We start from the raw sequence: 12,106 nt of genomic DNA, 5'->3' as shown, positions 1-12,106 counted from the left end.
CCTTGTGGCCACAATTATCAAAGGTTAAAAGAAATCTTTATATTAAAACGTAGATACTTAGGGTTTTTTGCTTGTAGTCCATGTGAGTGCTGGCAAAAGGCCTCAGTAAGAATGCTAGTATGTAATTTGAAGACAAATCAAACTACTCTTAGATTTCAATTTAACATTTATGCCAATGTCAATTATTGCAATGTTAACATACACATATATTACATATGTTTTTTCATTCCACCTACCTTAATCATAACTGTTTTTGCCGTTCCCTGTTCCCCAATTAGCAGAACAGCTTTTCCTTGCCTCATGATAGTGTGCATTAGAAAGTCTGTTCGGACACTGTCTACATTGGGAACTAGAATAGAAGTATATTCTGGTACTGAATCTTTAGGATAAATATATTCAGGGACCTGCATAAGAAAGAAATGCATAAATTTTGAGAATTTCTACCTGCCCAAGAATCACTTTGCATCAGAACACAAAATCAAATGTACTTGATAAAATTTACATTAGCAAAACTTTTCTTCCTGAAAGCCAAGCATCCATTTATAATCAATCAGTGCCTTCCCAAGCTTTTCTAAAAGGGTTTTAGACTAACAGGATATTTTCATTCCACTATTCTCTAGTACATGATAAAATGTTTTCGTTGCTGGGAGATCTTTAACAGTAGGGTGATAGACAGTAGACAAAGCTAAGATCAATTCTGTTTCACTTCCAAAGCTATTTCAAATACATATTTCTATTCTCTGCCAAAGATACTTACGGAGAAAAGAAAAACATATTTCAAAAAAGAAACTCGCAAACATTTAGTAGGATTAATCTTCCTAATTGAACTAGGTAGGGTTTGAAATAATAAAATAATATGCCTCTTACCAAATACATCTTGTATACTCATTTAGAAAGCTTAGCATGTTGCAGCATACAAACCTTCTTTGACCAGTGCTCCCACTGGCCACAGGAATCGATACCAAATTCAAACATGGTTTCTTCTTCATTCACAGCTGGTAGTTCTTTCACTGCAGAGTGCTTCCGTAGGAACAGTTCCATTTTCATCTTGTCATCTGGTTCCAAAAGAGCTCCGGCTGACCACATCACAGCGAAAATGAACAAGCGAGCAAGATGATTCTCACTGAGCTGCTTCTCATCTTGGTCAGACAGTAAACCCTGCAAAGCAGATGCAATATGTAACTACTGCCCTCCTTGAACAATGTCCCAGCACAAATAACAGAATCAGAGAAAGAAAAGCGGAATGCTGTATCTACCTGTAAGAGGTCAATAGCTTGTTTGATGTACATGCATTCTAAAATTGACATTTTTGGTGTCACAGCAGAAAAAACAAAATCCATCACATCCTGGAAAGAAAAAAACCATCATTCAACAATTCATTTACCAGTTTTGATGGTATGATTTATACTTAGATTAGACCAATTTCTTAATTTTAAATATACTCTAAACTTCATCCCAAATAATATTTTTCCTCATTTCTGGGATTATAAATATTCAGACTTAGACCATGAATTTTTTTATAACAATAACATGTTAGAAAAATAACTTTGAAGTAACACAGTCAGAACTATTCATGTGAGCTCCATACAGGAATTTCCTGACGACAACTTGAAGACTGCTTTTCAGTTACATTAGGGATCTGCCATTTATGCTCTCCACTGGAGATTTTAATCTACCATTGCCATTTTTGTGGTAGGAGGATAAAAGTACTAGAATTGCTGTAATGATATGTATACATATATATATGTATATATATATATATATATGACAAGTTGGAAGGGACCTACAAGGATCATCGAGTCCAGTGCATAACTTCACCACTATAAATTTCTGTCTATCTGATCTGTTCTGACTGCATCATAATGTCTCTCTTGAAACCAATAGTCTCATTTTCCTGTAGAATCCTGACAGGATCCAAAGGGAATTTTGGAATTCATTTTAATGGAACTTGACTTTCGTCATGTTTCTTCATAGTGATGGCTACCATGCCTGCCTTTGTCAAGTGTTCTGAAACATCTTGAGTAAAGTTTCAAATTGATGTAAAGTCCTATCTGAGATTTGCAGTGAAGAATTGTTTTAAAATATCAACTGCCATCCCTAATACAGACTGAGGTAAATTGTAGCCTATTTCCACCTTCATTTAAGAATCTTTAATATAATTCCCTCCCTGTGGGTTCCATTTGCCTTCATAATCTTTGGAAATCAATGCTGCCTGCTCATTCTGAGAAGCAAAAATATGGGAGACAATAATTTTGGAGGAACTCCATTTATAGCTGTCATGTCCTGTAAGGGAAAAAGCTAAGACAACGAAGACTTTTGATCACCCAAAGATGTAAACAATTACCTAGATAATTTTTAAAAATCACTGAGCTGTTTAACCACATACTCACCAGCCTTGTTTCAATTTTCAGTTTAATGTTTGCTGCTAAAGTTCTCTAAGGACCCTATGCTGATATTTATTGGCACAGAGACTGAATCAAGATTTTTACCCATCCTCCTGAGTTCCATCTCACTAGAATACCAAGTATCACACACAACAAATATATATATTGTGATATAAAACTCTCTTAAGCATCTTAATCTAGAGTAGGGCTCACGGATAAGTGGTCTAAAAAGACAATCTGAATGTGGGCATACATAGAATCATAGAATGGGTTGGGTTGTAACGGACCTTAAAGCTCATCTAGTTCCATTACCCAACCATGGGCAGGGATACCACTCTATCAGCTTGCTTTTTTTGTTATTTCTTGTTGCCTAGCAAAAGTACTTCCACCTCTGTCTACTGCTGTTTGTGGGTTTCCCTCAAAAACTCCCTAAGAGTACAATAGGGTGCTCAGTTGAGTAACTGGGGGGGTTGTGGGTGCCACAAGGGAGTGCCCACAAGCAGTGTGGGAAATTGAAGTCTAAAGACTTTTAGAATTTGGACCTAAATCTCACTGAGAGTCAGCTTCTTCATCTGTAAAATAGACTAGATGTCTCATAGGGCACTGTAAATTGTTTAATAATTGATTTGACACGCACAGAATAAAGATATTTCATGCATCAAAGTATTCTGTACTGTCAGGAGCCCAATTTTCACCAGAACTAGTTTTATGGTGCTTATGATTCCAGTGAGGTTTCTTATTCCAGTGAAGTAATTCTAATTCTTTCAGTTTATGAAAAGAAAAAAATCAGTTCCACACATGCTAGTATGTTATTACTACTACAATTTTTAAAACAATACATGGCTGAAAAGAGATGCAAGATCAAGACAGAAATTTGCATGAATGAACTTGCATGAATTGTTGGGACAGAGGGACTGGAAAATGAGTTGCATCGTGACAAATACACATAAATTGTGAAGAATTTGGATCAGTAATTTGCTATCCCTTACAATGAGATTGAAAAATGAAGTCAGATGCTAAAAACTCATATGAGAAGGAGATCCTTTTCCACAGAGTACAATTGCTATGGAACTCAGTGGACTCTAGAACACTCTTCAGGACAGGATGCTAGTAACATACTCAAAGGGTTTAGACATGCACAAGAATAACTCAATAATGTAAAGTTATTAATATTTGTAACATTAATTTTAACATCAGCATTAAAATATTAAATTTAAGAAACTCTTTGGATTATATATTCACTTTTATGCTCCAGGGGCAATACCAGCCTTTACACAAATTGGATTAGTGTAAGATTTAATATGGAGGGAGGAATTAGTCACATCTGAAACTTAAATTCCTACTAGATTTTTTTTCATTTAAACAGTACATAGACATGCTGAAACTTAAGTTACTCACATAGCATCCATCACTGGTTTGAGCTTCACACTTTGCAGACAAATTTAATAACACCATTCATGTAATTATTTTAATTATTTCAGTTCTTTGAAACTGTCTCAGAGAATTACTTCCATTAGCTAAGCAATTCTGTTGCTTACAGGTAGCAGCATCATTTACAAACAAGGAAGTGGCAGTAGAGCTTCTAAATTCAAGAGAGTAGAGATTTTTACAGGGGAGTTTACTTGAAAGTATTGCTAAGTAGGAAATGTTGCTGACAAAAAAAGGAGGGTGAAAATTTAACCCCTCAATCTCTGTTTTAAAAAAAATCCTGTGGAAATACAAAAGGACTCTAAGATAATCTTAAATCAAAATAAGGTTGGTTTGGGGGGTTGTTTGGGGTAGAGGGTTTTGTCTTTTGTATTTTGGATTGGGGTTATTTTTAATCTATCCTTGTCTTCGGACTACCTCCTACCTTTTTTTTAATATATGTATAAAAACTGGTGACTTACAATGCAATGTATAACATACACAAAAAGAAGAAATACATTCTTGCCACTGATTCACAGCTATTATTCTCTAATGTTTCCTCCTCCATTACTGCTCCTTGCTGTACCTTTATTAACAATGATTTTATCCAATATGAAGACTTTCAGGGACAAATACTGTTTTGGTTATCATAAAAAATCAGAGTTGCTTGTAAGTAAATTGGAATTACCAGAGCAATTCTTACATCTATTTTGGTTGAATTTAAATTGATTTCAAAAAGTCTCTGTATGTCTACTTAAAGACTGAGTCTTCTTGATTACTCCATTTCCATCTATAGCCTAATCTTCATTTTCTTTGAAAAATCAGATATTTGTAAGATGTTTATACCCGTTCTCTTCTTAATACTAGCATTAAATTCACCAAGATCTACACTTGGGGTTTGACTACCACTGCTGATGCACTATTTAAAAAAATTTCTTTTTGAATTTTATGATTTTTTTATGGTTTGAATTTTATCTTTTTTTATGTAGGAGAAAATAATAACTATAAAAAGAGACATGTGAACACAAAAGTAGTGTTACTCTCATCTGTAAAATCACTTTTATTGTTTCTATTATTTGAGAAGCAAAGACAGCACATTAAAAGTGAAAGAAAACTGCCAGCATGACAGCTTTCATTTACATTTTGATAGTTCTAAATGCAGCCTTCAGCACTGAAGTAACTTCATATTTCACTGCATTTTCATCTCTCAAGCTAATAAAACACATATTTTTCTGGACTTTATTGTTATTGCTTCAGGCTTGGGCATTTTAAATGTTGTTATTATGTTTTCAGAGCAAGTTGTAGCATAAAATATAGATAGAATTGTGGCAAAGAAGCAGTAAATTGACCTACATATACATTACTTTGGAAGCATATTTTAAAATTCATTATCAGGATTGTTTTTCTTGCTGCTGCAGTAAATACTATGTCATATCATTATGTTTTGGAGATAGAACAAAAGGAATAGCTTGTTAAACATTGGTTTTAAAGTAAATGGGCACTGAAATGAAAAATATTTGTAAGAAGACATTTGTTAACATTCAGGGCATTCCAAACCTATATCAATCATTGCTTTTATCATGATTTATTTCTGAAATGTCACTCAAAGTTAATTAAAAACTGCATTTTTAAAATACAACAGCAATTAAAAATATTACAGGAGAAACCCCTGTGAAATCCAACACCAATTACACAAGTAAACTGGCAGGAGCAAGCTGATGGGAAACACAAGCATATGGGCAGTTGCATTTACTTTGCAGATGTTGAGGAAATCAGAAGATAAGAAAAGATAAGGACAGTGACAGAATTGCAAAGACATAACTATTTCTTTAAAAAGTTCCAAAGCAAAAATAAATATTTCAACGTAATTGAAAAAGTATGCTACTGAGATTATGCTTCTATACCCACTATTGAGTACAATCATCCATAATATTATGAAACCTTTCTAATGATTCAGTAAGCAAAAGCCAAATGGAGGTGGAAAAACATTCAGAATTCTTGCTTTGGAGCTACTGATTGAACACAATTTAGTCAGACAATGTATCAAAGAGATGCCACTTCAAAAATTTCCTTTGGAAGGGAAACATGGATAACAAAATCATAAGAGACAACTATAGTCACCTACGCTGAGGTTCAGAACAGCACAGAACAGCACATACACACTACCCTGGATTAATTCAAATTATAGCATGTCTTTTAAAAATAACTAAAGGACCAAATGCATTCCTGTTTTACCAGAGTAAATCTATCTCAATTTCTTTCTGAATTTACTTCTTTATATTTAAAACAAACAAGTTTACACACTTCCTTTGTGTATTCTAACAAGAATTAAAATTGTAGTAACAATTACAAGCCAATATGCAATATAAAATAATCACAGGTTTAACAACTCTTTGCCAACTGAAGTATGTCAACAAAACAAAACATCCAAATTATTCATCTGTTATAGTTTCAGTCATTCATTAACTTTAGAGATGATCTTCTCTCATTTTTTTTTCTTTTACATAAACAAAGAGATGCAAATAATTGAAAAAGCACTTAGGAAGAAACAATGCTTCATTAAATAAAGAACAAGAAATGCAATTTTTTCCCCCCAAAGTTGTTAATTCAGTACCTGAAATACAGCATTAAAGCAATTCCATAGGACATCAGAGTACCTAACAGGTAGCGTTTGCAGCCAAGCCTTTAAAATAGGTTTCCAGTCTAACACTGAGGAACTCATGAAGACCATCCCATTACGAGAAACTGTTGCGGGGGAAGCATTGTCAATGTTGTGAGGTTCAAAAATAATTTTGCAATTGGGGGACATTGGAATACGATCTCCATTGGCCAAAGTAAGGGTCTTATTATCATCCAGAACAGAGTTCAGATTTTCAATCCATATTGCATCAACAGGTCCATCCAAAACTATCCAGATATGCTCACCCTCAAAAAAAAAAGGAGAGACACACACATGCAGCTTTACTGAATTGACCAAAAATACACATTTACTCAATATCAGAGAATGTACTCTTGGATATAAGTAATGAGTCATAATTTGGCGCTCAGCATGAAATGCAATTTTTACCATTTGTTCAGTGGTTCCTTTGTTGCCTTGTGTCACACAAAAAAAGGATATTAAAGAATAGTGACACAAATTTATTTGCACTGTACTAAGCATAAAGCTGTACCCTTCTTCTACAAAAGTACATCAGCCAGCCCAGCATCCATCTTGATCTATGAAGTGCAGTCACAGACACAGGCACAAAGTGAGTCCTTGTGGGATGTTACACAAGTATTTCATGTAAGGCTTCTCATTTTCCAAGTGAGAACTAAGTGACTTTTCAGAAGATCTGAGCGTAATCATGATTCCATGAAACATGATCTGCAGGTTTGATAGGAGAATTGGGAAATGCCTATATTGATTTCTTACCAAAGCCTCTTACATTCTGATATAACCAGTGAAATATAGTGGCAATGACATAAAACCAGAGAGGAGAAAATTAACTTTCCTGTTCTCACGTCAAAACACGAACAGACTCTACTTTTGTGTTTGAATGGTAGGACTACCTGCTTACAGAAGGAAGCATATCCCTTAAAATCTTTTCCAAATTAATTCTGGAACCTCAAATGCTTGGGAAGCCTAGTGTTATCTGGCATATATATGTAATTCTGACTCTTGTGTACATTGAGCTCATTAGACACAAAGCAAAACTAACACTGCATATTCCCATTTGATTCAATAATGGAAGATCTCTCGATAAATGACAGGTAATGAGACCTTATGGAAACAGTATTAAACATCTTTATTAACTATCATGATACAATGTCCATTACCTTCTTTGCTTTTAAAGTTTTTCTCCATAATGTAGAGAAAATACCATCTGTCCAGTCATTTGTAGCAACATCAAGAGTGCCAAACATCTGGGAAGCTGTGATTGCCTTTGGGTTCATTCTCATCTCTTTATGAGGAGCACCGCAATCTGTCATTGCTTTCATCAAAATATTAATGCATTTTGTCTTTCCTGCACCAGTTGGACCTAGAGTCATCATACCTTAAAACAATACAAACATGGTTTAAAATGAAATGTCAGTATGTCATGCTACCCTTTAATGGTTCATCACATCAATGATCTTCGTTTTATTTTTACCAAAAGCCAATAAAAAAGGATGTTTCTGACTCCAGTTAATGTTGATTGAAACAAAATTTGAAAATATTATTAAAAGGTCTCTATAAATGTCTGCTCTATTATGACAGGCAAGCCTATGTGGGTCTGTATCCTCCCTCAGGCAGTTCTTTTCTTTTTTCTAATGAGAAAACACAACTGCCTTTTGATGTTTGCATGCAATGACATTGACACGACTGATGGCAAACAAAGCCAGTAATTTCTAAATATATTTAATGAGAATGGGTAACTTCCAATGATATACAAAATCGAGTGTATCTTTCTGAAGCAAAAGTAACAAAAATATGTACCTGCATCCATCCATGATGACATTTTAATACATCTTTCTTACGTAAAACCAGTTAACAGTAACAACACTTAATTTCATCAGTGTATACTTACGTTGCCTGAGGAAAATGAATCATGTCTTCAACAATAAATTGAGCCTACAGTTGAACTTTTTTAGTTACGTTTTCTAAATCACCTATTCAAGACACCCATAATCCATCCAAAATCAGATGGGACATTCAAACTGAGACTTCTGAAGTCATCTAAGGGAGCTAGATAACTCCTATTAACCCTAAAGGCAACTGAATAACATAATCCTTAGTTGGCTTTGAAAATGTCTTCAACAAAGGTATCAACGGAACAATCCCAAAACCTAGTTACAAACCTAATCCAACACAAACCAGATTGCTTGATGTTTTCTCTAAAACTAAAGGGAGCGGGATGTTCTCCAAAACTATCTGAGGACCCAGAAAATCACTTCCTCGTGCTATGTGTTACATGTGGGGAAATCTAATAGAAGCCCTTCAATGTTAACGAAATGGCCTTTCTGCTGGTTTCAATGGTATTTCAATCAAAATTGTTATGCCAAACAGATTTCAGGATCCATGCACTGAATCTCCATACATACAGGAGTGTGTGTGTGTGTGTGTACAAGCACTTCATGTGCACATACTCCCTCAATTTCAACTAGAGAAGTCATACATTTTAGAGATTTTTTTCTTGATTTTTTGAAATCCCATGGCAACCTCTCCACAAATCCAAGCATCAATGAATGGGACAAACGGAAGTCAGGAAAATAATCTTTTTCCCTTCATACAATAACTTCTGTCATAGAAAGGCCTGAGTATCCAACTGTTTGGCCAATTGGAACTACGTGGCCTGGGAATAGTAGGGATGTATAGAGAGAAGAGGCATCTAAGCAGAATGTCACAGTGGATCCTGAATATTTTTGAGGAACAGTGAATTTGTGGTATCTCACAGATCAAACAGCTTCTTCTAACAAGAGGTACATTTAATCATGACTGAAAACGTTAAAATTTCTGTGTTTCTTATATAGAAATATCTGTTATGGTTTGATATGGAACACTGAATCCAGCTATCTGGATGTAAATTATTAACTCTGCACAGCACGAACCAGTTCTTTGGTCTAACCAATAATCTGAGTTAAAAGTTTGAGGCATTAAGGGCTCAGACTGTGCTATGTGAATGAGTATTTCCTTTTATTTGTTTTATTAGTTTGAGCTTACTATTCTTTCATTATTACATGATAGGGGAGAATAAGAAGGAAGACATCTTCATACATCTTTGCTCCTTTAGCTACATTTCCTTTATATTTTCCCCTTATTATAATAAAAAGTCATTAGTTGTTAGAGGTTAGGGGCATGGGGGGCATTTCAAAGCTGAGATACTTTTTTTTCCACTCAGTTATGAATTGTAAACCTGGATTTACTACTGTCTTTGATACCCTTCCTAGGACAGGGTATCATTTTTTGCACTGTAAAAATGCATTTTCATAGAATCACAGAATGGTTGAGGCTGAAAGGAACCTCTGGAGCCTGTCTTGTCCAACTCCCCTGGTCCAGCAGGAGGCAGGCTTATTTCTCCTCAGTATAAATGGCAAGAATCAATCACAAAGAAAACACTTGAACTTACATAGTTCTCACATCTTAATCACAGAATCACAGAATATTCTGAGTTGGAAGGGACCCACAAGGATCATTAAGTCCTGCTCTTAAGTTAATGGCCCATACAGGGATCAAACCCACAACCCTGGTGTTCATTGTATCGCATGCGTGGTAGAATCTATAAAAGTAAAGGTTTCTGAGGTTATTCTTAGTAATCTTCTCAGCATTAAAATCTCACAGTAAGATTAAACTTGAGCTTCATGACGGAGCTCTGAGGGCAACAACTGTTTTCAGAACACTAAACAAAATCACTGTCTCTGGATTCTAATGTATACATTTTAACTTGTTCCATAGAAATTTCAATCACTGAAGGCCACACTCATATTTCCCATAAAAACATAACACAACAAAGCTAAAATCTCACTATGTGTGCATTGCACACTAAAAAAAGGTCATAACTGCTTCGTGGCAAAATATCCACACAGCCTTTAAAAATTACACCTGTTCAATTTAAAAACAAATTTTTCATGAAAATAATCTGCATCCTGTAGCAGATAATATTAAAAAAATATTGCTTTTATGCAGTCTCAAAACCTCATCTAGCATGCTAACCATGTCGGACTTGTTGAGTTTCATACAGCTGAATAAGTTTAAGTATCCATGGTGGATGATGAATAAGCCCTGCTTTCTCTGTCTGTTTTTGGATGGCTGACTGTAGTTCAGGATACCCAGCTTTATCCAGAGTAATTCCAGGGAATAGGTCATTAATGAGACTCATAAATAAAGGTTCATCTTCATCCACCTATGAAGGATAAAGTAGGGGAAAATACATTATTTATTTATCAAAATTATTATTATAGCTGTAAACAATCTTCAAGAACATGCCATTTAAAAGAGGGAAGTAGAAAATATAATCTTTTCCAAAGAAAATATTATAATTATCCACCAGTTTTATGAAGTGAATTTCTTACAATGCAATCACAAGTAGTAATTTCTATATTAAATACTTAAAGTGTATAAAAATGTTAACACCTTGATATAGTTTTCTTCAATATATACACACACACATTTCTTCATTTGTTACGTTTGCAAGATTTATTCCAATCATATTTTGCCTGAGAATTTTTATAATTTTTTCCTTCTGTAAATCACCGAAGCACTGCTATAGGTTTGAACACATGCACCACTGCACTGACTAGATGAACATCAGAAAAAGAGTAATTGACTCCATCACAAAATTGGCTCCCAAGGTAAATATGTAGAGTCTAGACATGCTATAACCTTTTAATTACAGCAATAAAAAGAAAGATGAATACTTTAAATAGTATTATTGAAAGACATTAGACTATACAAGTAGGCGTTAGCTGCTTCCAATTACCTCACTTACTGCAATTCTTATGATGATCTGAAAAGGCAACAGACTCCCAAGAAATACATAAATTGAAATTCTGGATTAAGAAGGGTCTTTGATGACATTATTAAAAGTTAATACAATGTATTCTTCCTTTCTCTCCTTAGAGCAGAAAGAATTAGAAAACAAGAGCCAATTAGAGGATCACGTAAGTCCCCTAGGATCTGATGGTATTTCCACCGATTTTTTCAGCTAAAGCTTCTGCTGTGTTTTCCTCTCTTTAAAAGACAAATAATGCTCATATAGTAACTGTATTCTGATTCTCCACTCACTGATATATCACTGATCATATAAAACTGCAAAATAATGTATCCAACCACTGAAGAAAAACAGCTTTTCAAAGTGCATAATAAATGCCCTTAAAAATGCAAACAAAACACTCTTTTGGGGAAAGTCACCAGTGTTACAGTACCAGTTTGGAGAGGTTCATGTCCCGCAGAACTCTCATCACAACAGTTTTCTCTGGCTCTTGGGGATTAGATCTTTTCACTGCTCCAAGTGTTCTTAAAACAGACAGGATATTTCTAAGCCCAAAGTCATAGTGAACCTTGAAATAATACATAAACACAATTGGTACTATAAAGATCAAACACTTTAAAATCAAGAGATGGCTGAAAACTAAATTCATTAAATAAATAAATGCTATTGAACTTTCAAATATGATGAAATTCACAGCTCTTAATTTTTTCAACTAGATCTCCAGTACTGTTGTTATCAAATCCTGCAGATATTTTCTAGTGTTGTATGTCTGTACCTACCAAGTGTCCTTTTCGGTGGTAGACTACCATTTTTACAAGTCACCTGTAACAGAGTTGCATCTTCTCGCATTTTGCTAAATTCATAAAT

General features: G+C 34.6%; 1 protein-coding gene across 7 annotated transcripts in view; it reads right to left on the bottom strand.

Annotated features, from left to right (window-relative positions):
• LOC113965613 (dynein heavy chain 5, axonemal-like) overlaps positions 1–12,106 on the bottom strand; it is a 156,934-nt gene that overhangs the window by 78,829 nt on the left and 65,999 nt on the right. For all 7 annotated transcript variants that reach the window (XM_027679275.1, XM_027679284.1, XM_027679294.1 and 4 more), the window contains 7 exons: positions 11,673–11,807; positions 10,462–10,651; positions 7,608–7,825; positions 6,406–6,717; positions 1,257–1,346; positions 922–1,158; positions 237–404 (listed from right to left, as the gene is read on the bottom strand). In XM_027679275.1, coding sequence (XP_027535076.1) covers positions 237–404; positions 922–1,158; positions 1,257–1,346; positions 6,406–6,717; positions 7,608–7,825; positions 10,462–10,651; positions 11,673–11,807 — 1,350 coding nt within the window. The remainder of the gene's footprint in view (positions 1–236; positions 405–921; positions 1,159–1,256; positions 1,347–6,405; positions 6,718–7,607; positions 7,826–10,461; positions 10,652–11,672; positions 11,808–12,106) is intronic.

The sequence above is a fragment of the Neopelma chrysocephalum genome, unplaced genomic scaffold (genome assembly GCF_003984885.1).
Source record: "Neopelma chrysocephalum unplaced genomic scaffold, ASM398488v2 Primary Assembly neopelma1_22b, whole genome shotgun sequence".
NCBI lineage: Eukaryota > Metazoa > Chordata > Aves > Passeriformes > Pipridae > Neopelma > Neopelma chrysocephalum.
This window is presented reverse-complemented; position numbering and strand designations above follow the sequence as displayed.